Source organism: Anser brachyrhynchus (assembly GCF_964034855.1).
Source record: "Anser brachyrhynchus genome assembly, chromosome: Z".
NCBI lineage: Eukaryota > Metazoa > Chordata > Aves > Anseriformes > Anatidae > Anser > Anser brachyrhynchus.
This window is the reverse complement of record NC_137697.1, coordinates 9,155,768-9,183,635: the sequence shown is the minus strand read 5'-3', so window position 1 is coordinate 9,183,635 and position 27,868 is coordinate 9,155,768. Positions and strand designations below refer to the sequence as shown.

At 49.4% G+C, this 27,868-nt stretch overlaps 1 protein-coding gene and 1 long non-coding RNA gene across 4 annotated transcripts in view; both read left to right on the top strand.

Moving 5' to 3' along the window:
• Nucleotides 1-27,868, top strand: part of LOC308185138 — a 210,939-nt gene that overhangs the window by 138,072 nt on the left and 44,999 nt on the right. The window lies entirely within an intron of this gene.
• GDNF (glial cell derived neurotrophic factor) lies at nt 416-22,895 on the top strand. 3 transcript variants are annotated; one of them, XM_080572899.1, is made up of 3 exons: nt 416-1,171; nt 3,803-4,000; nt 19,955-22,895. In XM_080572899.1, the coding sequence occupies exons 2-3, from the start codon at nt 3,829-3,831 to the stop codon at nt 20,437-20,439; spliced, it is 657 nt and encodes a 218-aa protein (XP_080429025.1). In that variant the 5' UTR covers nt 416-1,171; nt 3,803-3,828; the 3' UTR covers nt 20,440-22,895. The 3 variants fall into 3 exon arrangements, with proteins under 3 accessions (XP_080429025.1, XP_080429026.1, XP_080429024.1); XM_080572900.1 differs by lacking the exon at nt 416-1,171 and adding an exon at nt 1,568-2,554 and having other exon boundaries at nt 3,803-3,901; XM_080572898.1 differs by lacking the exon at nt 416-1,171 and adding an exon at nt 1,568-2,554.

Genomic DNA, 27,868 nt, shown 5'->3' with positions numbered 1-27,868 from the left:
CAGAGGGCACAGGGAAGGAACCTCGCACCCATTTCACCCAGTGGGGTACCCGTGATCCCCTCTGCAGCCCTCAGCCCGACATCCCCACCAGACCTGGGGCATCTGCACCTTGCACACCGATGAAGTAAAAGCCAGAAAGCCCTGCTAGTGCCCGCAAGCCTGGCTCTGGAGCCCATACCCAGGGACCTCACCCTATTTCCTAACCAAGGGGTCAGGGCTGTGCAGCTGGCCCTGGGGCAGGCAGGGGAGCGGGTCTGGGGCTGGGCTGGAGGGAAGGGAAGGGAAGGGAAGGGAAGGGAAGGGAAGGGAAGGGAAGGGAAGGGAAGGGAAGGGAAGGGAAGGGAAGGGAAGGGAAGGGAAGGGAAGGGAAGGGAAGGGAAGGGAAGGGAAGGGAAGGGAAGGGAAGGGAAGGGAAGGGAAGGGAAGGGAAGGGAAGGGAAGGGAAGGGAAGGGAAGGGAAGGGAAGGGAAGGGAAGGGAAGGGGAAAAGAAGGAGAAAATAAAAGAGGAAGAAAAGAAAAGAAGGAGAAGGGAAGGAAAAGAAGAAGGGAAGGGAGAAGGGAAACCTGAGGTCCTCGTATCCCCCTCCGCGCCCTGCCGGACCTCCGGCAGCCGCTGTGGCCGCCCCTGCCGCAGCAGCCGCCCCGGCGGATAGGGATGTGGGCTGTGTGGGGATGTGTGGGGATGTGTGGGGCCGGGCACGGTCCCCGTCGGGGCGTCTCGGGGTCTGCTCTCCTTCCCCATGAGAGAGGGGCGATCCGGCGCGCACACACCCGTGTGAATGCACAGCCAGAGCCGCACGCACACCCCGCGGAGGGGGGGCTGGCAGGATCCCGCGGCCGGGCGGCAGCTTTCGGTGACAGCTCTGCCGCCGGCCCGGCCATGCCCAGCGCGGGGCTCGTCCTCCCGGTCCCCCCCCGGTGTCCCTCGTCCCTGGGCTCCGGTGCCCCGCGGGGTCCCGCCGCCCCATCCCAGCCATATCCGCACGCCAAATCCAAAACCCAACCAAACAACAATAACAACAACAACAAAGAATCATAAAAAAGGAAGAAGCGCGGTGCAGACGGAGCGCTTTATTGGCCGGCGCGCAACCCCTGCGCTCTCCCCAGCCGCCCGCCGCGTTAATTTCATAGCACCGGCGACATGAGGACCTCATACCTCCGGACAACTGGGTGAGTCATAAATACAGGGCGCGGGGCTGTAAGCCGAGACTGTTTACGGCCACTTCGCCGCGGCCTCCCGCGCGTCCCCCCGCCGCCGCCCCCCGCGCAGGGGCCGCGCAGCGCAGCGCGGCGCACCCGGGGCACCTGCGGCCGGCGGGGGGCGAGGAGGGGGCGGCGGCGGGGCCGGGGGGGGGCCGTGCCGGGCCGGGCCGGAGCCCCTGCAGCCGCCGCGGCTGGGTGTTGGGTTACTCCGGCCCGGCACGGCCCGGCACGGCCGCCGCGGGGCCAAGCGGGTGTCCGCGGGGCTGCGCCGCCGGGCGCGCAGCGTACGGTATGTCGGGCCGGTGACTTCAGCCGGGAGATATTTGGAGGCTCCGCGGGGTCCGGTGCGGGGGGCCAGCGTGTGTTTGGGTCTGAAAGCGAATCAGCGGAGGGCGCGTCACTGCCAAAGGGCCCTATAAATCCATCTGCGGCGCAGAGTCGCCCTGGCAAAGCCCCGGCGTCCGGCTCCGCGCTCCCCTCCGCCCGCGGGTGCGGAGCCCCCCGCGCCTCGCCTCGCCCCCGACCCCGCCCGCGGAGCCCCGGCGGCTCCCGGGGAGCTGGGGCGAGCCCCGGCACCGGCCCGGCCCCCCGCCGCTCCCCGCTTGGATCTAAGCTCTCGCCGCGACGGGATCCCCGCTCTGCAGGAGGAAGCCTGGCTGCTGCTGCTGCTGCTGCTGCTGCTGCTACCGGCGCTACAAATCCCAGCGCCGGCCTCTGATTCTGCCAGCAGGCTGAGGGGGGTGGTGCGATTTTAATTTTTTTCCCCTCCCCTCCTCCTCAGCTGCTCTTATTTTTTATTTTTCCCGTTTTTTCTTTTTTTTTCCCCACTCTTTTTTTTTTTTTTTTTCTCCTTCCCGCCGTTGCGTGCGTGTCCGAGCGGTGCGCGGCTCCCCGCGGTGCTGGACCAGCTGGCGTTACAGGAGCCCTGATGTCTTCATCTGACTCCCCGCAGTTGTTGATGGAGTGTCTTTCTCAGATTTCCAGGCAGGGTCCCAAGAGCAGCACCCAGAGCCAGCTCCCGCTGCCAGGCGGCGCTCCCCGCGGCTCGGGCCGCTCCCGCCGCTGCTGAGTGCGGCCCCGGGGCCGCAGCGGGCACAGACCCCGGCACCGGCCGCGGACACAGCACCTGCGGCGGCCGGGGGAGGCCGCCGGGGCTCGCTTGTGCTGGCGGCTCCCCTCTGCCTCCACCCAGACCCGCGACCTCGCCCCCCTACCCCACGCCTGCCCCCACCGCGCAAAAAGAGGGTCCCGGCGGCCGGACCCCGACCTGGCCCCCCATGCATCGCCCGTCCGGCCGCTCGGCTCCCCGGCGTTGATGTCCGTCTCGGGTCCGACGAGACCAGCTCGGAGGTGAGGGCGAGGCGGGGGTCGCGGCGGGGCGGGAGGGGTCCCCTCATCGGGATGGGGGGCACAGGGCCGCCCCCCCGGGGCGCCCCGGTGCCGGCGAGGTGCGAGGGCAGCGCCCGAGCCTGGACGGGCTCCGCGCAGCGGCCCCGGCGGCGGCGGGCAGGGGTCGGAGCCCCGCGGCCGGAGCCCCCCGCAGAGACCCCCTCCGCTGCCGCCCAGCGGGGCCGGGCCGGGCTGAAGCGGTCTCGGGGCAGCTGCCGGCTCCGGGAGGTGGGTGTCGGGGTGCGGGGGGAGCGGGGAGAGGGGAGGGAAAGGGAGAAAGGACGGGGGGAAGGAGAAGGGGGAAAGGAAAAGGAGAGGAGAACGATAAGGAGGAAATGGAGAGGAGGGGAAAATGAAACGAAAGGGAAATGGGGGGAAAAAAAGGAAGGGAAGGAGGAAAGGAAAAAGAAAATGTGGAGATGGAAGGGGAAAGGGAAACATGAAGAGAAAGAGAAAAGGCAAAGACGAGGAACGGGGAAAAAAAAAGCAGGAAATGGAAAAAAAATGAAAGGGAAAGAAGATAAGGGAGAAAGGAAAAAGGAAAGGAGAAAAAGGGAAAAGGAAGAGAATGAAAAGAGGAAAAGGGAAAGGAAAGAGAAGAGAGGAAATGAAAGGAGAAAAGGGAAAAGGAAAGGGAAAAGGGAAAGCAAAGTTGACTGGGAAAAAGAAAGGGGAGGAAGTGAGGGGGAAAGAGAAAAGAGAGCAGGAAAGGGGAAAAGAAAAGGGGACAGGGAAAATTAAAAGGCAAGGGCAAAGGAAAAGGATTGGGGATGGAGAGAGGAGAGAAAGGAAAGTTTGACCTTAGCACAGCAAAGCTGCACAGCCTTGCACCCCCGGCCAGCCGGGTCCACCCTGTCCCAGCCCCAGGACAGGTGCCCGGGTGCTGGGGGAGGATGAGCACAAGGTGACCTGGCAGCCAGCACGGGGACATGGTGACACCCACCTGGCCCTGAGCGAAGGCCCTTGGGACCTGCCAGCCTGCCCCCCAGGCAGCATGACTGGGCATAGAGGGGCTGGTGGCCACCCCGCGGCCCCACTCCCACACCGGGAGGTCCCACGAGATGGGGACAGGAGGGTCTGGGGGGGCACGGTTGGGCGCAGGTTGTTGGCCCCTGCTGTGTCTCCAGGGTGTCTCAGGGCAGGCAGGGAAGGGACAGGGCTGGGGGAGCACAGCAGATGGGAGCTAACCCGACCTGTCCTCCCTGCCAGGGGCCCGTGTTGGAAGGAGATCTAAGATGAAGTTATGGGATGTTGTGGCTGTCTGCGTGGTGCTGCTCAACACGGTCTCCACCTCGCCCCTGCCCACCGGTAAGATGCCTCCCGAGGGGCCCCCTTCAGTGGTAGAGGGGCCTGAAGACGATCTCTCCCCCATCAGCCTGCCGCCTCCCTATGCTGTGCACAGTGACTGTAAGAAACATTCCCCTTTGTAGCCACCACTGTCTGTCTTGCTAAACCCGCTCCCCTTTGCCCAGGCATCAGGGTGAGGAAGGGACCCCCCCCCCCCCCCGCTTTCCGCCCCGCATCTCCCCAGGTAGGGCCACCAGCTCTGGTCTGGCTCCAGCAGCTCCAAACCCAGTCATCCTAAAAAGCTTGGGGCTGGAGATGGCAGTGATCCCCAGTCCAGCCCTTCCTTCCCAGCAGTGTTAGGAGCCCTTTGGTTGAAAAACCCTGAGAGATGGGGAAGTTAGTTGTGTGCGAAGGAGCCGTGGGAGGGTCAGGCACCATGCAACACGGGTGCTGAAACTCCCTCCCCGCCACTTCAGCCTCCTCTCGCTGCTCAGGGCTGCCAATGCAGTTATTCACTGTCTGCAGTGGGCACAGGTCCTGGTGGACACTGCGCCATGCTGCAAGGCACTGTACACATCCTGGAGTGCTGCTGAGTTTCGTTAAATCCTCCTTGGATCCTTATCCCAAAAGCAGTGTGTCCGCATGGAAATTTACAGAAGAGTAGCAGTGGTGGGGTTAGGAGCTTGGTGCAGAGCAATCCACATGAACCAGCTCACAGTAAGACAGCTTACAGTCCAAATGACAGATAATAATAATGCCTCGCTAATAATAGGTCTCCTACAATAGCAGATGCAGGATTTTAACAGTGGTATGTGAGTGTTACGCTAACACTGGTGGCTTTTTAAAGTGGGAGTTAATATGGCTCAATAAGAAGCAGCAAAATACTCACATGGATTGTGGAGATGTCCACTTGGCAAAGGCAGAGACACAGCTCGGAGGTTGCTCCCTTTGCCCTTGCTCATCCCGTTCCCTCTAGCTCGTAGCAGAGAGAATCCAGTGACTGAGGCTCACTTTTATCTCCTTACCGGGAGGCATGTCCTTCCCTGCGGCTGTCGCGGCTCTGGCCATGGGCAGCCCCGTGCTGATTTCCCCGGGAGCAGCCGGGTTAGTGCAGCGTGGAGGTGCCGAGCGGGGAATTGTGCCCCGTGGCTCCACTTTGCTCCTGTTCTCCAGCATCCTGCACCTTGTTCTCCACTTGGCCTCCTCTGTGTCCTCTCCTTGCTTGTGTTTTCCCCCTACTGGGGCTGCCACCTCCTCTCCAGTCCCAACCCCGATCCCCTGCTGCTCGGCCGTGGTGGGGAAGGTACTGGGACACTGAGTCGTCCCACCAGAGGCAGGGATCAGCTTTTTGGGTGTTGTGCTGGTGATGTTGGCACGGTCTGGCGGCGACACCAGCTCTCTGGTGAGAAGAGTGCTAGGGAGGAGGCAGCACAGGGCAGGAGAGCATTAGTGCTCCCTCTTTCCAGGGAGGATGTATTTATGCAATGCCACTTCTATCTTAAAAGTTACTTCTGGGAATGCGGTTCCTTGTGAGCTGGTGTCTCGCCAGCAGCTCAAGGGGATGGCTAGCAGTACAGAACTTGTCACTGTTTCCTCCTTTTTTTCTGTGGAGTGGGTAAGCAAGGAGGAAGATGAGCTGTGTTAACCTGTGTGGCGGCAGTGTGAACAGCCAGTCTTGTCCCAGAGCCTCTCCTCCCAGGACAGAGAGGGCTTCTAGGTATCGCCCAGGACGGTCCTTCCAGAAGGGGCTGGTAGCTCGGCCTCCACCTCCTAATGGATCCTATGGGCCTGGCTGTGAGGGGAAAATACCAGCGCTGCTCTTCACAGCAGAAAAAACCTGGAAAAACCCAGGGTGTTCCTGTGATCTTTGCACAGCAGCAGCACAGCACGCTTGCCCAAACGCTGGAGACTCTTTTCTCAGCCGAGTTGCCAAGCCGAGTGAGTCAGGGGAGACAGGCAGCTGTAAGAAAGTGCTGAAATACTTTGATTCATTTTCGCACTGTTTTTGTTGACTTAAAAGCGTGTGGTGCCTGAGGAGCAGGCTGCAAGCACGTAGCCCGTGAGGCCGATCCCATCCAGGCCGATCCCTCCCAGCATGGCCGATCCCATCCAGGCCACCAAGGCCCTCACACCCTGTTGGAGTAACCACAGCCCTGCACTCGGTGCACTTGTTCCTCTCTGCTCACCAGGGTGCCACACACCCTTCGTCATGGGGAAGAGACAGAACAATGTACACAAGAGGGGTGGCAGCTGTGTTGTGTAGACCTCCTGGTTTTTCTCCCAGCATCGGGCGTGCTCACGGCCTGCTGGTGGGCCCGCCATGCCTTGGTACCCCTGGGGCTGGCAGCCAGCACAGCACCTTTGCAGGAGGCAGCTCAAAAACCTGAGCAGGATGGGGTGCTACATTTTTGCGTTTGAAGAGGGGTGCATGATTCTGCCCTAAAGTGGTCCCCATGCAGGCTGGGTGGGGTAGCTCAGGTCTCTGATACGCCACAGGCAGCAGGGGGTTGTGAGATCAAGCCCCACTCCTAGGGGAAGGCCAAACACCTTGCTGGAGCACCAATCTGTTTTCCCAGGCTCTCAACACCTTTCTGCATTCTCATTTGATGGGATTGCTTTCTCTGCAAAGTGCTCTGCGGTCACCTGATGCTACCCCATCTCTTTCAGGTTGGCTGGAAACCTTCCTTCGTTCCAGCCTACAGGCAAGGTCCTCACCTCCGGGGCTGATCAGGTGTAATGTGCTGACCTTTGTTGTTTAGGACAGTAATTAGAGAAGGCAGAGAGTGTTGGCAATTGCAGTCTTCTGCATTTTTCATTGGACTGGACGCTGGGGTGAGAGTAGCCTCTGTAACTCTAGTGCATTTGAGATGATCCCAGTGTTTCTAAGTGTTTTAGGCATCAGTGCTCACGGGACAGCTTATTTCACGTGAAGGAGAGTACCTGGGGAGTCTGTAAAGGTAGAAAGCACTTCCTTTTTTTCCCTCATGCTACAGTCCGCAGGTAGAAGGACATAATTAGCTTAAATAGTGAGTGTGAACAGAACAAATATAAACCAAATAACTGTAAAAACACTTAGTTTGACTTTTATGTGTTTCCCAGCAAATATGTTTTTTAATTACTTGCCCCTGGATAGCTGTAATCAGCATGTGTGAGGGTTGGAGTATCCCAAGATCCAGGACATGGCATGTAATCTCTTGATCAAGTGGGCATCTTGAGTAAGAACTAGCAGTATATATGCAAAAATCAATGAAAAATCTCACTTTTTAATGGAAAGAGAAGATATTTCTCTGAATTATAATGACCGAGTTACTCCATGGCCACAGGATGGTGAATTATTGTTAGAATTCCTTTGTCACGCTATAGCATAACACACCATGTTACATGTGCGTTACACCTCTGTTAAACATTCTTCATATCCCTGCTCCTGGGTGTTTAATGTTAAGGTTCTACATTTAGCTGGAATGGAAGTATCTAGAATGAACAGTGCTATTATAGGGCTTCTAAAGGCAAAAACAATATTAAATTATACTTCCAAATGATTGCATTTCCTTTCCTACAGTACTTATTAGACAGATTTTGTGTTACAAATCAGAACTCTCAGTCCAGGTTTTCCTGCCCAAAACCCTCACAGTGCAGCAGATGTGCTTTAGTGCAAGACACCCACAAGCCACAGAGGCAACCTGCCCATGCACAGTAAATGCAATGCGTCGGAGAGGTTTTTGTCTGCCCCAGCCGAGCAGGTGCCACACTCGTCATTCGATCTGTGTGTATCCAGTGCAGCCGGTGCATCCAGCCACTCTCAGACTGAGTGCGCGTATGTCACTAGGCCAGCATATATATAGTAAAGTTTGTGCATGGGCACGCCCAGGTTTTCTAGGCATTTAGAAATCTCAAGCATTCAAAGTTGTCTTCTTTTCATGCGCACAATTCTAGAAGACATGTTCTAGGGCACATCTGGGTAAATCCAGATGCGTGTAGCCCTGGAAGCTGTTCTTGCTGCAGTCACGTATACCTCCTGAATATACTCCCTTGAAGGGTGTTCAGAGACCTAAGGAGAAAATGATTGAAATGCAAGAGAATCTGGTTTTATTCTCATTTTAACAGTTATCCTTTGTTTAAGTTTTATGTCTTTGCTCCTTTTCATTTTAGGGGCCTCAAAATTTTTCCAGTGGAAGAGCGGATCCTTTTAGATGTTTTGCAGATGTGGGTTGCTAGATAACATACCTCAACATGCATTTCTTGGTCACCTTTCATAGGCCTCTTGAATGTATTTAAGAAATCCTTGTCAGCTCTGTGATGGCTGTTGATGGCTTGCTGGGAGAGGCGTTATTTGTCCACTAGAGCAGAATCCTCAAAATGATAGGCTGCAGTGACTTTGTAAGTTTTTGTATTCCTGCATAAGGCAGATATAGAATATTTAAAGTTACAGAAGCTGAGAGAAGCCGTTGGGGTCATCAGATCCCATCCACCAAAATCAATGCTCGCCTGAACATGAGCCAGCAGTGTGCCCAGGTGGCCAAGAAGTCCAACGGCATCCTGGCTTTATCATTATTAGTTTATCATTATCATTATCATTTATCATTATCATTATTAGTGCAGCCAGCAGGACCAGGGATCATCCCACTGTACTCAGCTCTGGTGAGGCCACCCCTCGAGTGCTGTGTTCAGTTTTGGGCCCCTCACTACAAGAAGGACATCAAGGCCCTGGAACGTGTCCAGAGAAGGACTATGAAGCTGGTGAAGGTCCTGGAACACAAGTCCTGTGAGGAGCGGCTGAGGGAACTGGGGTTCTTTAGTCTGGAGAAGAGGAGGCTCAGGGGAGACCTTACTGCTCTCTGCAACTGCCTGAAAGGAAGGTGTGGGGAGCTGGGGGTCAGCCTCTTCACACAGATAACTAGTGACAGGACTAGAGGGAATGGCCTCAAGTTGTGCCAGGGGAGGTTCAGGTTGGAAATTAGGAGACATTTCTTCTCAGAAAGAGCAGTCAGGCATTGGAACGGGTTGCCCAGGGAGGTGGTGGCGTCAACGTCCCTGGGGGTGTTTAAGGAAAGGTTGGACGTGGTGCTTAGGGACATGGTTTAGTGGGTGACATTGGTAGTAGGGCGGTGGTTGGACCAGATGATCTTGAAGGTCTTTTCCAACCCTAATGTTTCTATGATTCTATGATCTAGTGCAAATATCCAGTCTTCATCCCTCCCCAACACAAACACACGACCAAGAAACTGTAACTTAAAACTTGGAGTACACAGACCAAACCCCACATAATGACACTTGCTGAAGATTCTCATACTTCCGTAGCAATAAGTTAATGACAAGTAATAAATGAGAATACTAAATATTGTGGCATAACAATGTTCAGGATCATCAGACATCTAATGAGGCCACTGACACATTAGTGCTGGTAGAATGGTTGACACTGCAGGATGGTCATTTTTTTTGAGATAAACAGCTGTAGTTTCTGAGCAAATACTACTCGGTAAGGGGAACCAAAGGAAAGATTTCAATGATTGTTGGCAATCCAGTCTTGCTTACAGAGGGAAGAAAGAAAATAGAATCAAAAAGATATATTTGAGACAGGTACAAACAAAGCATTAAGATACAAAATATGTCTGGTTTTAAGATCAAGGACAGAAAATGAATTATGTAAGACATTTCAAATATCAGCATTTTTTTAAGGAAAAAAGCCACAGTGTATGACTTAGCAGATATTTAATCTTTTGCCTTGGTCTGTATCTATTGGCACAGCACTTATGCTGAAAACTGCAGGCGCATTTCTTTGAATTCAGTGGGACTTGTACAAATGCTTTAATGATTACTGAGGCTTAAAAAGAAGCAAATGCTGGATTCAAAATACTTGTTTTTCTGCATGTGGGCAAGGCAGTAGTACAGCAGGTATGCCAGAACTTCTCAGGTGGCCACATTTTCTGAGGCAAGCTGGTCTTATCCCCTTCATCTAACAAGCTACGTACAAATATCTGGACTATCTCTGCTCCCATCCCAAACAGATTAGATTTCTTTGACAAAACCAGCAATGACTCACAAAATTTCTGACAAGGAGGCATGTGTCCAGCATAGTGGATTGGAAGGAGGCAGAGCTTTTCAGAGACTCGCTGCCTCTGAGCAGCCACCAACCCCATCTGATGGGTTGTGGTCCACACATCCAACTGTGACATCTCCTGCAGCAGAGCAGGAGCACCTGCTTGAGAGCCATGAACTGATGAATATAATAAGAACATTTTCAAAACTTTAATGTTAAAACTTTACATATCATTTGTATTGCAAAAAGGTTGAAATACAGGAAGCAAATTTATCATTTGTAGGCCAAACCAAAATCTGACAGCAGCAGAGATTGTCCCAACAGGTTCATCAGTCATGGCTTTGCCCACATGGCTGTGCTTTTCTGCTCCAGGATAGAGACAGGGACAGGACCCCTTCCTGCTGCATTGCTGCCCATGTTTGTTCCTTGGCACAGCCCTAAAGCCAAGAGATGCAGTGTAGGAGCATCCCAGGTACAGCTGCTTGGTCGGAGTTGTGTTGAGCTGTTGTGGAAACAGTGCTTCTACTGTTGTATCATTTGTGCTGCTCAGGTTCAGAGAACTGGCACCGAAGTGGTGCTGTGTGACCCATGTGGGGTTTTACTGGTGCCATGTGAGGGCTGGTCTGGGTCACTTCTGCACCAGGAATGCTAAAGAGAGTTTCTTTTTATTACCAGCAGTGTTTCCTCCGTTTAAGTCTCCATGCCATTCCCGTTAGCTAGCTGCATGCCCTGTTGCTAGTTTCAGGTCCCAGTACTTCTTTAAGGCTTCTTGAAGGCTGTCTCAGGGATGGAACAGAACCAAGAATTAAGCATAAACCCAACTTATACTGGGAAGCTATATATTTGCAGCATGGTACAGATCTGGAAGTGTACGAGGCCTTAGTGAGGAGATTTGGTGGGCAAGGTGTGTTCCTCACCCAGCCTTGGCTCCTGCTCCGTCATTGGCTTCAGGCAGAGGGCATCCACTTTGCCTCTTTTTTCCCTTTTTACACTGTTCATGCTGTAACTTCTTCAGGTGCAGAGACTGCCTTGTGTGCGCTTGAATACAGCCTCTGTGCAGTAAGACCAGGACAGGGTCCTAGCAGCTACTGAAGGAGCTGTATCAAAACCTCAGGAGCAAGTGCTGAAGGGCTGTCTGTCCTTAGTGCCTCAGAGCTGGTTGTTCAAAGCTCTCAGTCAGAGGTGAGACCACATCCGCCTGCTGGTCCCTTGCTACCTGACTGCAAGATGTGACAGCCCCAGGGAGGCCAGCGGAGGTGCTCAGCCCCAAAGTCAGGCAGAAATTCATGAATGACTCCCATTTGGACCAGATTAAGAGTAAGAAACTCTTGTGGACTGGTCAGCTTGCAAGACAGCTTCCTTCACCTCACCCAATTCACCTGGCCTTGCTTTTTTTCCTGTTACCAAGCCATTCCCCCACTGGGAGCAATTTTGATGGTCTTGTTGTTTCTACCTTATCTTCTCCTGCTGGGAACCACAGAGTGAGGTTCCTGGGGAGACTGAGCATCTCATACCTGTGAGAAAGCAGGCAAAGGATGCAAGGGGAGGCACCAAGCATGGTAATGTGAAAATATGAAGTACTCTGCAGGTTCAGCAGTGTGACCAACATGGGAATTGGCAGTGAGCTGGTGAGCTACAAACTGAAAATTGTCTGCTCCATGTGGAACAAGTACATCTTGTTGAACCCTGTGCCTGTTTCCAGTACTGCCTTATCATACCTGACTGCTGTGAGTGGCCCCAGGTTACTTAGCCAAGTTACTTAGCCCTTTTTCCTGATGAGAAACAAGTGATACCAGCGGGAGGCTCCATTTCTGAGACCTTTCTGCATGTGAGCAGGGATGTGGTGTTTCCTGGGAGCTGGCAAGGCAGGGAGCAAGGCAGTGAACCAGAACTGTACTAAGATGAGGTGACCTGCTGTCTTTGATGCTCTGTTACCTAATGGACACAACCAGCTGGTTTCCATTTCACTCTTAGCCTCGCAGATTTTCATGCAAGGCATGAAAGTAAAGTCGTTCCTCAAAGAGGTGATGTTTTAATTGTTTAAATCCTGAAAACTTTTTAGTGTAACTAGTTTTAGCAACTGCCTTTCATTTGAAGCCGGTGTGATAAGCTTTGTTTTCATGAGAAGTACTTCATTAAAATATGTAAAATACATATTTTATTCCCATCATAGTTCACACTTTCTTTACAAAGCAGAATGATCATAACATGAGTATTTTTGTCTCACTAAGGTCGCAATTCCACAAACAGATTACTCCAGGGGACCCCTAAAATATGCCTTTGTGGTATGAGATGGAGAGATTCAGTGTTTTAGGGCTTGTCCACTATAATGAGTACCTGGAAAAATTACAACAAAGCAAGCTAAGAATAAAATAATTGATGAATAAATGGTATAGCAGAGTCATCTTCATAAGCAGTGAAAAAATGAGGCTGGTTCATTGCAGTTATAATTAGAGGCACATGACTTGTATGTTTCCCACTAACAAATGATCTAAGAACAAACATCTTTGTGATTATAACTTTGGAGGAAACTTAAAATTAACCAGGAAAGAAAGGAAATTAAAATATTTTAGTTAAGGGCCCAGATGAAAGTACCAGAACTGTTTTTGAAAAAGGGCCATTTGATGTTAACACAGATCTGGATCTGGGTTTTCTAAATAGTGCTTATCATTATAATTAGCTGGATTAAATCCCTTGGACTTTGAAATCTTACTTTAAACAAGAGTCTGAATGCTGCTATTTGAACCTCTCTAATTGAAAGACAGCTGTGTTTAAGTGAAATATTATCCTGGTAATTGTATTAAATGTTTAGCATGATGTTTTGATGTAGTCGTTACACAATACCACAAATATAAGCATAAAAGATACAATGTAAAACAAAAGTACAATTTTATCGTTTTTAGTATACCTTATGTGACTTTTATTCAATCACTTTTACTAAGGATATGCAGAGCGTCAGCTGATACTGCAGTGACATGCTTATGTTTTCCCAAGATCAGTAGAGAAAATGATGCCATAAATACAGTTCCCAATACCTTCAAACTTCAAATTTTATGAGATTAGAAATAAAAAGGAAAACCTGCTTCTATAATTATTATTTTGCAGTTAATAGAACTTAAGCCTTTCTTGTAAGCCATAATAAACAGCATGGTTAGAAAAGACTGTAGTTACCCTTTTAAATCCATAACCAGGCACCAAAATGAGTAACTTGATTTTTTTTCTCAAAAGCTGAAGATCCATCTGTTCCCACTGAAACCAATTTGTGGTCAGGTACAAACCGAGGGTTTCTCGCTCTACCATGCTGGGTTACTGCCACTGCAGGGGAATATTTGGCTTTAAAATAAATCTGTTGCTAGTGAAATCAAAGGAATAGTTTTACGAAATGTAATTTTGATCCCATTTGAACAGACAGAAATAAAACGTCCATTTTTTCCTTAATGGAAACAGTTTTCCTGAGAATGCGACGAGCTTGCTTTGGATATTCATTTAGACCTACTTTATGTATGAGTCTGTCTGACCACTGTTCAGTGTTCTAAAAAGCGCAGGCACCAGATCCCTGTCCCACTGGCACATGGTGTCTCGAGTTAATTGGAAATGCAACAGCAGGCTCTGGAGCTGCAGCAGAGAAAGCACCCAGAGGAAGGCACATTTCCCTGAGTGCCCAAAGCAGGGTTCTGGGTTGGCTTTCTGCAGGGACTGGTGGGGAGCTCTAGGGGTGTTTGCTGCAGAAACCTGCACCCATTGACAGCTTTTACAGTGCCCAGGGCACAGGGACCGGGCTGGGGACAGGAAGGTCAAAGCCTCAGGTTCTGGCGAGCAGCAGTGAAGCAAGAATTTTGTCATGCATTCAACAGGGAAGTTCCTAACCTGGGTCAAAATGGTAATCCGACTGTGCCCTACAGGTTCAAAAAAAAAAAAGCCGGCAGCTTGCAGACAGCAAGCAGAAGGTGCAAATATTCTTGTTTTCTAAGCATCTTATTTTAAATGGGTCTCATTTCTTTACTGTTGTTTTACTTCCAGGTTTTGGGATAGTTGTTGTTGACCTCCCAGCCTGGTCACTTTCCAGATGGCTGTGTTTAGCAGTCCTGTGGTGTTTCATTCTTTCCTTCTTTGCTTTTTTACCATTTTTTCTGATCCTTTGAGAAACATCTGGCAGATCAACAGCCCTGGTTCAGCTGGACATGGAAGATAGAGTTGCCCAAAAGCAGAGTGGCTGCCATTCATAGCCCCTGCTCTTGACATTCCAGCACTAGAAGGCACGCTCATGCTGTGGTTGCCAGCAGAGGAGAAGGCTCTGCCTCTTCCTGGCTGAGAGGTCAGGTCTTTGGCACAGCATTGAAAGAGGGAGCTGCAGGAGAGCAAGGTGTGGATGCCCCATCCCTGTAAGTGTTCAAGGCCAGGCTGGATGGGGCTTTGGGCAACTTGGTCTGGTGGGATGTGTCCCTGCCCATGGCAGGGGGTTGGAACTGGGTGATATTTAAGGTCCCTTCCAACCCAAACCATTCTGTGACTGTGAGCAGGACACGTGCACTTTGCCACAGCTCCTGCTGGGGCACCGCTGCCTGCCCCATGCTCCTGCTGACGGGGTGCTAGGCAGAGGTGATGCTAAAGCATATCTATAACTGGAATGCGAGAGGGTCGAGAGAAGAGAAAGAAAGACAAGGGGGTTAATGCCATGGGAAGGAGAATCTCAGTGGGGTGGTATTCTGAGAGTTCAACAGTCAGGAAGCGACTCTCAAAAACATGACGTAAACCCCAAACAAAATCTCATGACTTTACACTGGTCTTGTGAGTGTTCATGGCACCCTGTTGTAAGTGATGGGGCTCAGCCTTATCACACTGCCCCCCTGGGGTCTGTGAGCCCTTCTCCCATGCTGTGAGCAAGATACACTGAGGCCATGTGCCCACCACGGGAAATTTTACATGTCCAGGATGCATGGTCTTTCCCTCAGGGAATGCCTGCTTTGAGATGTGTCACACTGATATACATATGAGCCAACCGTACTAACCTGTATTGAGCACATGCTGTTGTGGGCTATCCTGTCCCATCTTACCTTATCCTATATGGCTTCAGATTTTTCAGTTTTGATTCTTTTAACACCCTGGAGCCAGCGACTAGGAACTGCTGCTCAGAAAAGATTTTGCTGCTTTTGTTGCCGTAGTGTCTGAGCATTTTCTGCTGGCACTTTGTACAGCTTGACAAGCATCTGTCATGTTTGTTCTCTCAGCTTTTCCACCAGAAGGGAGGTGTTGTCAGTAAATCAGTTTGTTTTGAAAAAAATGTGTGTGTGTGTAATTATATATATTTGTACATGTGTATGTGCAAATATAACACACACATATGCACGTGCCAACTGTGTGTTTTATAGGTAGGGATAATGATTGGGTTTTTTTTTCGCAGGGATGTGAAGTCCCCACAGAAAGCCCTTCCTACTGCACAGTTAAGCCAGCACGGTCCATGCAGTGTTGTGTATTAGAGAAGCAAAGCTGCCAGGCTGTAGACTTTCATTCTGAGAATATAAATGGTTTTCAAACTGTTTGCAACAGAGGGTTAACTAGATAAAGGAGAACATGGCTGAATCGAGTGCCCTTTTTCAGGGCACAAACCAGCACTGGATGCCAAGGCAGCCCCTCAGAGTGTGCTGGTGTTCCCTGGCTGCACAGCCCAGCACCCCCTTCACCGCCAGCATCACTTACTGCAGTTCATGGACCAAACAAGTGCTCATCATGCAGTGGCTGTGATGTGGGGAGCTCTCTCAGCATCCCTGGAGCACATCTACTGAGTGCACCTCAGGCTGGGATGGTCCTGCTGTCTGTCTTCACCTTCCCTGCTATCTGTTAGCCTCACATGGTTCTTAGTCCTTGGTCAGTGGTTATTGCTTATTCATGTATGATGTCTGGTGGTAACTTAGCACTTAGCTCTAGTGCCTTGTTTCAGCCCATCACAGTTTTTGTTAATGAGAGCATTTCTGCTTGGTTGCCCAGAATCCCACTTCAGCATTTTTTTTACAGGCTGTCCTGGCTGTCAAAACCCTGCAAGCCACTCTTAGTGGATATGCAGAAAACTAGCGCCAAGCCACTCCAGTCAGTGTAATTCCCACTGCTTGGGCCCATCATTTAGTGGTTGCTGGGTCCAGCTGCACTTGATGCAGTACCAGGGGCACAGGTCCATGCCAAAAGGCACATCGCTGCATTGATAGTGACAAGTTTGGGCTCCGCAGGTAGAGGGTGTTGTTGCTTATGACAGCTTGCAAGGATTCAACACATGGCCCAGTAACACAGCTGCCATTGCGTTTAAAACCATGTACACACGTAGTCCTGTAACAGCATGTGCAGTGGTAGGTAGGCAGACCCTGTCCAGGGCTGACAGGTCCAGCACATTTCCTCAAGGTGGGCCATGTGCCCACCATTCCCACAGGTTCCCAAATATCACCTGCATGCCTTTTCTTTCCTCCAGTGATGTAATCCCCAAATACTGAGGGTCACTGAAGGAGTCCTCTGGACTGATTTGGATATCTGCTTGGCATGTTTTCCAATTCCCCGGGCTGAAGGGGAAGTCCACCCGTGAGATAGAAAATTGGCATTCATCATACTCACAGTGCTGGCAGACCTCCCAGTGAGTCTCCCAAGTGGCCTGATGTTGCAAGAGGGGATGAGCTGAGCAGGGATCTCCAGCTCCTTTAGCAGCATTGGCCATGCACGCTTCATCCCTGGTTACAGCTCGGAGTCCTTCCTGTGTGGTTTATGTTAGAGCCCTGGTGAGATCAATGGAGTCAGTCATGCTGCTAATTACCCCCTATTCTGGTTGCAACAAGTCCATGTGCATAGGTAGGGCTCCTCTAGTCATTACCTTGTTGGCTTGGTTATTTGTCTGCTTTTTCCCTTCTGCTTCCACCTTCTCCTGTGTTGACACCCCATGCCTGCGTTAGTGTTGCATAGGTCTCCTCTACAATGTGTTTCCTCCCTCTTAATATCACAGGCCACTTTGCAGTGCAGAAGGCTCTCAGTGACATTAGCTCCCTTGGTGCAGCTGGGGTCGTGATCTTGCATGAACCAGGACAGATGTCAGCATGGGCTCCGAATGGGGTACAGTCCACAGCATGGGCCTTTTCCCCTCTTTGTCTACTCTCCAGGGCATATTTCACTGGCCTGGGCAGGACAGTGCTTCAACCCTTTAACCATCAGATTAACATTAGTAGACCAATTAGACTCCTGCACATAGCACTGTCACAGGGGTGAGTGACGTCTTTGCACCTGAACTGCAAGCAGTTTAAAAATGATATGCCCAGGTGGGTTGTTATTTCTTCAGGTAACCCACAGTTTTGCTAGTCCCTTCTTAGGTGGGAGGAAACACTTCCCACGCTGCATCAGCAGCATACCAGGCTTGAGATAAGTATGAGGCTGAAGGTTTCAGACAAGGGTCTCCAGGCTGGGTTTCCCTGTAACAATCTCTCATCCTCTTCCTGATGGTTGACTGCCGCATGGGTTTTGCTGAACCCTGGTATGCTTCCCTGATTGTTGTGTTTCGGTCTCGTTGTGTCACACTTGCTACAAGGGTTGGGCCAGGAGTATGTGACATATGCGTGGGCTGGGGTAGTCACAGTAGTGTGAGTGGGGTAATTTCAAAGTGAGTGTAGAGAATGGCACAGACAGAGCTATCTCAACAGGGAGAGATATCTTTCCCTATGGAGTCATGAGTTTCTGTGTAAGAAACCTAGAGACCAGCCAGTCCCACAGCAACAAGAGCAAGTGCCTCCTGCCAGAGCCCTCTCCATCCGTATCTGTGCCAGGGACATGCTTGTATTTCAGCAGTGGGTGCTGGGCCATCTCCAAGTGGGTTGTCTTTCTTGACTGGGTCTAGCATGGAGCCTACCTCTTCTTGCCTAAAAGAGGTAGCCCACCTACCACCTTGACCAGGACCTTTTTCAGGAGGGAAGTATTTATATGGTGTGGACAGACCAGCCTGTCCTGCAAGAGCCAGGCAGTGCATTCAATGGATGCACCTACCCGTGCTACCCCCCTCCAGTAGGTATGGCTCATAGTGGGTGTTTTGGTACCTGATACAGAGGTAGTGGCAAAGGAGTGCCCGAAGGGTGCACTTGCCATTGGTGGACAAGACTATGGGGCTTGGCACAGGACCCTGCCTTGTTCGGGTCCCATATGGCTGTGTAGGTAGCAGACATCCCTTCTTTGTGTCTCTTCAGAGCCACTGGTCTTAGAGATTGTTGCCTTTAGCATGGATACCTGTAAAACAAAGTGGAATTCACTTTTCCCAGGTCAAAACTCTTCAGTTTATAGGATCCTGCTTCCCATGTGTCACCCTTGTTATGTGAAGATACACAATCACCTGCCTTCATTACTCTTACCAATCTGCACTATTTTGCTGGAGCCATCCGTGAAAAGCTGTACATTTCTGATCCATCCCTCTGTTACTGTGCAGAAGGGTGCCACTGGGATGTGGCTGCTTTGGGGAGGGGTCCGTACTCATCCTTAAGTGCAGACATGCTGTGTTTCAGCAGGTTTTTACACTAACAAAGTTCACATCTTGCCGCAATGGGAGGCAGCCATTATCTTCCCCACTTCTGTGAAAAGGGTCAATGCATTCACATGTGGTCTGCGAACATTTGCTGCCTGGTCACCCACCAAGGCTCCTGTCTGTTATAGTGCTCATTAGGGAAATGTGGCACAGAGCTGTTCCTTGCAGAGCTGTTCCTGTCTCATCTGTGTGACAGCCACTGTGGCCTAATGCATGCACCAAGCCCTGGCGAGGCACAACACATCAGGCACATTTTTTCCCAGTATTTGCAGTTCTTGGGACATTTGTAGAGGTCCTTTTGGAGCCCTTTTACACCCTTCTGGTGTGTGAAACCAGTCTGCTGTGCGGGTGGGCACTTAGGAGTTAAGTACAGAAAGAAGCATCCTCTTATGTTTTCCTGCAGAAGAAGTGAGTCTTCAAAGACTCGATTTTTGGCAATAAGAATGGGAGAAAAAAATCTTAATACTGCAACGTTATTTAAGTATTTAAGATACATTCATTAATAATACAAAATAAAGGCATCTAGATATGGGCCCCTGACAGCCTGACCTGTCATTAAATCACTGTCTTCACTAAAACAAATCACACTGAGGGATTTACTCCATGGGAAGATTTCAGATGTGATGGTATTCCAAATCATGATGAAACACTGAAATCTCAGAACATTTCAGAAGAACATATTCAATTTTACCCTCCTTGAAGAAGTTCATTCTACTAATGTCAAAACATTTCATTGCCTTTAACATTTAATTTACTTGAATAATTTGTCTCTGGTAGAGTACGTATCAAGTGAAAAATGCAATAGATAATTTAACTTCATAGAAAGAAAATGCATTAATAAAATTTCCCTTGAAAATTAACATAATACTTCTATTCCAACCTATTTCTACTCAGTCTAATAAGCATCTGGTGGTACAAAATAGTTCTACAAGATAATTTTCAAAAGCTCTGATAGTAATTATCCCCTAAAAGCATTAAAAAGCAGGCATTCAGCCAAGAATAATAGCTTAGCCTGGCGCCGCAGGAAATTCCTCCTTGTGTCCTGCCCCAAACCCTCATCAATAGGTGGCTTTGGCAATACTAACCACTGCTGGTGTGAAAAGACAACTAACAATTACAGTCACAAAATTGCATCAAAGAAACCTCATCCCTTTGCTGCTTGCTAGGAAGAGCCTGTGTAACTTTCTACAGTAGCTTCATCCACCCAACGACTAATATTCATAACATGACATGATTCTCTTTCCCTCAATTTTGACAGGGTTCATTCAATACTGAAAGAAGAGCCAGAGTGCTACCAAGCATAAGCAGACACCTACAGAGATACATACATATCTCATTTCTTTTTCCCCAAATGAGTTTCCAAATTCCCCTCAGTTTTAGCATGTCTGAAGTAGAGGGCAGGGCAGCTTGCATGTGTCTTGTGTGTTTGAGCCACAAACTGACAAACTTCTCTTCATGACAACTGACATGTGACAAAGCATTTTCTCTCTTTCTCAAACAGCTAATATGCCAGAGGATTATCCAGATCAGTTTGATGAGGTAGTGGACTTTATCCAAGCCACCATTAAAAGACTGAGGAGGTCGCCAGATAAACAGACTCCAATTTTTTCTAGGCGGGAGAGGAACCGGCAAAACGCAGCCATGAACATAGAGAATTCCAACAAAAAGGGGAGGAGGAGTCAAAGGGGCAAAAATCGGGGATGTGTCTTAACAGAAATACATTTAAATGTGACTGACTTGGATTTGGGATATGAAACCAAAGAAGAACTCATCTTCCGGTATTGCAGTGGATCTTGTGATGCAGCTGAGACTACATATGACAAAATTTTAAAAAACTTAACCAGAAAGAAAAAACTAGTCAATGACAAAGTGAGGCAAGCTTGTTGCAGACCCACAGCCTTTGATGATGACCTGTCCTTTTTGGACGATAACCTGGTTTACCACATACTGAAAAAACATTCCGCAAAAAGGTGTGGATGCGTCTGACACTTGCTCACTGGAGGCGGCTCCAGTTTTGCATTCCTGCCCTGATGCAAAGAGAGGGACCAAGGTTCCCGGGGAAGCGTCTGCTCAGAATGGAGAAAAGAGGACCAAGAACGCAGAGCGAGGGGGCATGGGAGCCCAGGGGAGCGCGAGGCTGCCTAAAAGATGGAGGCTTTTGAAGTCTGACGGGAAAGTAGATAAAAGCTCGGGTGGAGATGCCAATGGCTGGATGGCGTGCGCGCTCCCGTTCCCATTTGACACAGTCCACCACCAGTGAGACTCGGATCCATGAGGAATGTGCTTAAAAACACAACCCTGCAGTACCACACTGCGGTGCGGTCACCCCCACCCGCACCAGGAAGCTGAGCTGAGGAGCAGCTTAGGGGTACCCTGCTCATCCCCTGTGCCCTCAGCTCTACCGAATGACATGTTGCGCTGTTGCTCGTTGAAGGGTGGTTCCTCAGCGCTTAGGACCACTTCTAAACTATAGTGAGATTAATCTAAGATGGTATCGGCCAAAAGTCAAAATTCCCAGGCTCACGTTCTGCAGGTCCAGTATTGGGACAAAGCAAAACAGTTCCACTTACTGGTTAAGTCTGGTTATTTCCATCTCATGTTTCTTCAAAGCAAGCGTAGGATTTCATTCTTCTGCTACCTATGAGAACAAGTTGAGTTTTTAAGCACTTCTTCCTAGTATAGTAAGAGAAACAACAAGCCTGGCCTACACAAAACGTGTTTCTTTTGGTTTACAAAGGACTAATGTTACTTGGGTAACTACATTTGTATTTGGTCATTGTGAGTGAGCAGAGACTACTTGATGCAATGCATCCGTTCAGAGACATAAATATACAGAAGATATTTATTGAGATTAAGTTATTGTTATTTATTACAGTTCGGTAATGAGTCTCCTTTCCTTATTTATTAAAGTTTCTTTTCAAAGGTGCCAAAGTAGAAGGTGCTTGGAAGATACAGAGAGACAAATAAGTTGGGAACAATGGTCCATGCTTTTGAAAGTGTTAACTTGAATGCAAAAAATCACTTACTTTACCTTTTTTGCTTTTAAACAAAAACCTGATTATGTTCACAGAATGTAGTGTCAAAGTCTTCAGCCCTTCCTCCTGTTCACCAGCATTTCTGAAAGTGACTACAGTCATGCCAGTGCAGGAGCAAATACAGCTCTACATGAGTGAGGGTCGCAGGACTTGGCTCAACATTAGCCATTTGTTAGACAAACTAATTCTAGTCATATTTAAAATGTAGCCACATTTTTTTCTCACACTTTTTGCCAACTGACCTCGTATAACTATTGACAAATGGAAATTAATCACATTTAGCCTTATAATTTCTTGTTGTATTTATTTAAGCTTTTCCTTCCATATTTCCATATAGAAAAGGTTAAATCCCTCTTATTAGTTAGCCCTGGATTTAATATAGCCTGCAGATAAACAATTGTGTTAAATAACCAAAGAGTTTTATATAATTTATTTTAAAACATTACAGGATCATACCCAAGCAGCAGAGCAGTCCAGAGCAGAGTTTCCTTACAGTGAAGGGGATAGTACAGCAAAGGCATTTGTACCTGACCACTCGTTCTGGAGACTATTTTCCTTGAAGGAGCAGCAGTGCAGGTCACTAGACATACCTGACAATCAGTGAAGCATCAACTCACACAAAACCAAAAAAAAAAAAAAAAAAAAGGAAGAAAAAATGATCCCAATTGAAAAACAAAAAGGATGGTCCAACCTTTTATCTCATGCATGCAATGACTCTCCTCACTCGTTTTGCCCTGGGCCCCTAGGGCACCAGACAAGAAGGCTCTAGTGGTCAAAAAAATTCAGAACACACCTAGAAAGACGTGCAGTGTCTGCAAAATATAATTCAGCCCCGACCTCCGCTGCTTTCACAGAATCACAGAATCACAGAATTGTAGGGGGTTGGAAGGGACCTCAAGAGATCATCAGGTCCAACCCCCCAGCTTTCTTGGGCTGATGGAGGCAGCACAGAGACCACCCGCAGGGCCATGGGGATACCTCAGCCCCTGTGCTGGGCAGGGCACAGCTGAGATGCCACCATCGGCATCGGCGTGATTTGGGCGTTATCAGCCCAACCTGCCAGGCTGGGGCTGAGTTGCTCTGCAGGGTGGTTGGCTGGGTGCAGCGCTCGGGGGTGTGCAGCCCCCGCTGCTCAGCACTTTCCCCCACAGCATTGTCTGCGCAGCTCAAAGAGGCTGCCACCAAAGTAAATCACTATGTTCAAAATACAAAAGGGTAAAGTTTGTGATTTTTTTTTTTTAAAGACCTTATTGAAAACAGGAGTGTGCTTCTCTGGAGTTTTTTTACTTCACCTGCAATTTATGTCTCAGTCATTTGTGTTAATCAACCAAAGTTCTCTACAGACTTTATTTTTGTACAATATTCATTTTATAACTTTTTACAAAATAAAACTCATTTCTATTGTTACCTGGCTGTTGCTTGTGCTTCTTCCTCATTGTACCACTCCTGAGCTAGGGCACTGCCCTGTCCCCAGCTGTGTGGGGTAATGCTGGAGAAAAAAGAAGTCCTCTCTGCAGGGGAGCTTTCCTCTTCTGTCTCACCACCAGTTAGTCAGAGACGTCTGTAACCTCTTTGTAAAACATAACATCAATGGGTGATGTGACTGTAATACGTGTCTCCAAAATACATGGCACTATAAGAGGCCAGGTGGCAGGCTTGAAGCCCATCATTACCCGGGCTGTCCCTTCCCTGTGCCAGGCTGCGGCATCGTTGTGGTGGCCTTGGCTATGCACAGCTGCCATTCCTGTGCTCAGGGGAGATTTGCATTTTGCTTTTCTAACCCGGGCGTTGCATCAGCTGGACTAAATTCCATCCACTTTGGCAGTCATTTTCCCTTCTTCTTTAAATAGGAAAATACCACTTGAATTTTTCTTTTCCACCACCATCATGGAAAAGATGAGGGCAGGTTTTACGGCTGTGGCCAATAGCTTTTTCTCAACAGTTTTAAGTGCTGCAGTTCCCATCATAGTGTCGATAAACACATGCATTTACAGGTTTTGACACTGGGCTCCGTGCGCTCCTCGAAACTGCTGAGGAGAGGAGGAAAGAGTATGTGAGCAGTGAGCCAGTGAGCAGGAGGCTTCCAGGGCTCACTGCAGATCAAACACTCTTTCTCTTAATGTACAGCATATGGATGCCTTGGTTTCATTTGTGCCGAGTGAGGCCATGCACGCAGCTCTAGCACAGCTGCTGGAATGCAAAGCAAGGCTCGGCAGCACTGCGGCTGCGCTGGAGGCACGCGGAGCTGGAGGCATGGCTCCTCACATGCCACTTCCCCCATGCCTTGCAGCAAAAGCCCAGCCACCGTGCACAGGGGCTGCTGACTGCAGTCTGGCCCAATATAGCTCACATTAAGCTTTTAGCATGGAAATGACCTGCAGCATTTTGTTTAGTGGAGATCGTGCACTTCCCCAAGAGCTGGAGGGAATGTCTATGTAAAACACGATGGTGAGATGCTTTGATAATGGATCTCTGACCTTATAGCGCAAACCTCCCAGCTCCTCTTATGTGGATGGGGAAGCATGAGGCCAACGAAGAAATCCTGTTTGGCCTTATGAAAAGCTTAGACTGAGCTATGTAATAGCTGGCAAGACCAAACCTGCTTGCATGCAGATGTTTCATCCTCCTTCCTCAGCTTTCATCCAAACTTTGCAATGAGGATAATATTACGGAGAGCAGATGAGGTTTTGCTGTTGCAACCCTAGGCTTAACATGGCTGGGCTGGCACCATCAGCCTCCTTTTCCGATTCAAGTAAGGACTGCAGTATTTCCCTGGCACCCTGCATGCACCGAGGCAGCCTGAAAGCTTCAGCTGCCAGGTTGTGTGAAGGATTATGAAACAGACAGTGGGACTGAGTGCACGCTCAGCAAGGTTGCAGATGACACCAAGCTGAGAGGTGCAGTTGATACAACAGAAGGAATGGATGCCATCCAAAGGGAGCTGGACAAGCTTGAGAAGTGGGCCCACATGAACCACATGAGGTTCAACAAGTCCAAGTGCAAGGTGCTGCACCTGGGTCAGGGCAATCCCAGACATGAGCACAGACTGGCAGAAGAACCCACTGGGAGCAGCCCTGCAGAGAAGGACTTGGGGGCTCTGGTGGACAAAAAGCTCGACACGAGCCAGCAGTGTGTGCCTGCAGCCCAGAAGGCCAACTGCGTCCTGGGCTGCACCAACAGAGGGGTGGGCAGCAGGTGGAGGGAGGGGATGGTGCCCCTCTGCTCTGCCCTTGTGAGGCCCCACCTGCAGTGCTGCGTCCTGGTCTGGGGCCCCCAGCAGAAGAAGGACATGGGGCTGTTAGAGCGGGTCCAGAGGAGGGCCACGAAGTTGATCAGAGGGCTGGAGTACCTCTCCTATAAATAAAGGCTGTGAGAGCTGGGGATGTTCAGCCTGCAAAAGTGAAGGCTCTGGGGAGACCTCAATGCAGCCTTTCAGTACTTAAAGGGTGCTTATAAAAAAGATGGAGAGCAACTTTTTGCTTGGGCAGATAATGATAGGACAAGGGGGATTGGTTTTAAGCTAAAAGAGGGGAGATTTAGATTAGATGACAGGAGGAAATTCTTCACTGTGAGGGTGGTGAGGCCCTGGCACAGGCTGCCCAGAGAAGCTGTGGCTGCCCCATCCCTGGAAGTGCTCCAGACCAGGCTGGATGGGGCTTTGGGCAAGCTGGGCTGGTGGGACCTGTCCCTGCCCATGGCGGGGGGGGGGGGGGGGGCAGGACCCAAGCCAAACCATTCTGTGATTCTGTGATTACAGTACAGTGCTTAAACTTTCATTGTCACTAGGTAGTGCCATTGCCCGGAGAGATGTCATGTTGCTGCTTGTGCAGCAGGGTTGGCAGTACCTGGGATCCATTCTGCAAAGAGAAGATGGGTCTTAAGTTAGATAAATTACTTATCCCAGGAGAGAGGATGCACCAATTCTACATAACTGTTTGCCCCACACGGACCAAAATTCTGTAACTGATCATAAAATCAGGAGGCTGCAAGTTTTACTACTCAACAACTTGATAAGGGATTTATTTTTGTTTTGCTATGGGTTTTGTTTAATTTTTTTGTATCAGTTAGCACTGAGCAGTCAGACAAGAATGACTTACTAGACTTGGGGCATATTATGAGCAAGTGTCTGGTAAATGCAGGTAGTTTGAAGGATGGGATATTTTAATGGTGCAACCTGGTCCCCTGCAGCAAAAGGGGTTGTGGCTCCATGCATCTTGCAGCCACCCACAGGCAGGGCAGCAAGAGAGAAACTGTGAGCATGTCAGGTCCTTCTGCAAGCTCTCAGTGCTCTCCACCACAAGCTGTCTGTTAGCATTGGTCTCAGTACAGCGAGGATGAGGTAGGCAAAACTCTGTTTGATTTTGGGTTGTTTCACCTCTGCCTGCAAAAGGGGAGAGAGTCCAAGGGCAGCCAGTGGCTCATTCTGTAACAGAGCAGGAGGAAACCAGCAGTAGCCTTGCTCCTTGCAATCTGGATGGCTAACCAAAAATACAGAGGAAAATATCAGGATGAAGAAAACAAATGGAGCTGACACATTGTATAAATAGGTCTTCAAATGTCATGTGTGGCTGGAACAAAGATGTTTTGTTCCAAAGCAAGAGACAGCTTCAGATGGCTCAGTAATACACATTGAGAGGTTTGCTTATTTGGAACAGTGCTCTTCTAATGAAAAGGTTAATTGTGTTGCAATGGAAAAGAAAAAAGGCTAAGCAGAGGCCAGGCCTGCACTCCTCACCCTAGCAAAATCTCCCGCTGGCTTCAATGGAGATTTTCTATAGCAAACATCGCAGGACTGAACCACAAATGGGTCCATAAATTATACAGTAGGTATATTCAGGGGTCAATAAAAATAGCTAAACAAACCATATATTCTAGCAGCATTAATCCCACTGGGTTTCAGAAGAGCTGCAGCAGCAGCCAGAGAGAGAAGCCTGGTGCTCAGCAGGCTGGCCCCGGGACCTCCCCGCCCGCACACCGAGTGCCTGTCCTCGAGGTGTTGGCACTCGCCATTGGCTTTTTCACTCAAACCACGACATTTCATTCCCTTCCCCCAAAAAAGCTCCCTGACCCATGTGGAAACCTTTCTGCCTTGCAGCTGAATAAGTGGGGACAACTTCTCTGTCCCTGACAGCAATCCCAGTCCTGGCTGCAGGTTTCCTCCTGCTGTCCCAAGCCTTCGGTCTGCTGTCTGCCAAGTGCAGTGCTCTGCCTTCTCTTTCCTCACAGAGAGCATATGGGCACCAGTCCCTAGCCCAGGCCTGCGCACCTTAACCCTCAGTAGCCTAGGAGGTCTGAAGCCACCAAAATCCGCCCTGGAGCTTCTCTTTTGACTGCTATTGAGTTACTCAGGTTTTGCAGGAGTGCAATAATTGCTTCAAAGCTGTTGCATTTGTTGGCAGTGTCCACATTATACTATAAAACAGGATCTAAGTATAATTCCCCTAATCTCTTTGTTTCTGTTCCTCTTAGTAATTGTGTACTCAACTTGTTTCATGCACCCTGGGGTTTCCAGAGCTTCAAGACCTTTTACTGTGCTCTTACCATGTTGCTAATTTCTATTTCTTTTCTCCCTCTTCTTTGCTGCTCTCCCACAGCTTTCTCTTCATTTGCTGTCTCATCACTCCTGCATTAATCTCTGGCCCCACAGATGCTGTAAACATGTCCAAATATTCCCTTACTTCAGGTTTTATTTCAGGTTAAAATCATTCCCCTTTGAGATACAACAGGGGCTAACAGGCATTCATTGCTAGAATTTGGTATTATTTTTAATAGCAGTTTTAATCTGGAGCTGAAATGTTTCCTTCAAACAAACAAACAAACAAACAAACAAAAACTTAGAGATCAACTTTGGTTAACTAAGAGTGACAAAAGACCCAGAAATCATTTTACTGCAGGAGCAGATGGGTCCTTTGTGGGGTGAGAGTGGCTGCAGTCAGGGCAAGGCTGAAAATCTCCCAATACCCAGTTTCTGGCTGCGACTCTCAACTGGGAAAGGAAAGAATAGAACAAAAATGCAGATTCAGAGTCGTATTTTCCCTGGAAAACCCACCCTGCTTCCAACAATTTGCAGTTCAGGAACTTCCTGAGCCAGATGTTGTACTGGTGCCTAACAGCACTCAGCAGGTCTGTCATTCCCCGGAAAGGCACCCAACGCCTTCTGTGAATTTATTCGTTCAGGCAATTTAATTCTGTACAACGCAAGCAAGCTCTTCTCTGCTGGATTTAAACCTTTATTTCATTGATTGCCTGCTCATTCTTGGGTCCTGATGAGCCTCCAGTTCTGCTCCACCTTCATGGTCTCACCAGTCTGAGGAGCCCTCCTTTCTCACAATATTCACGTCTCCCTTCTCTCTTCCAATCAGACCACGTACCCCATGAGG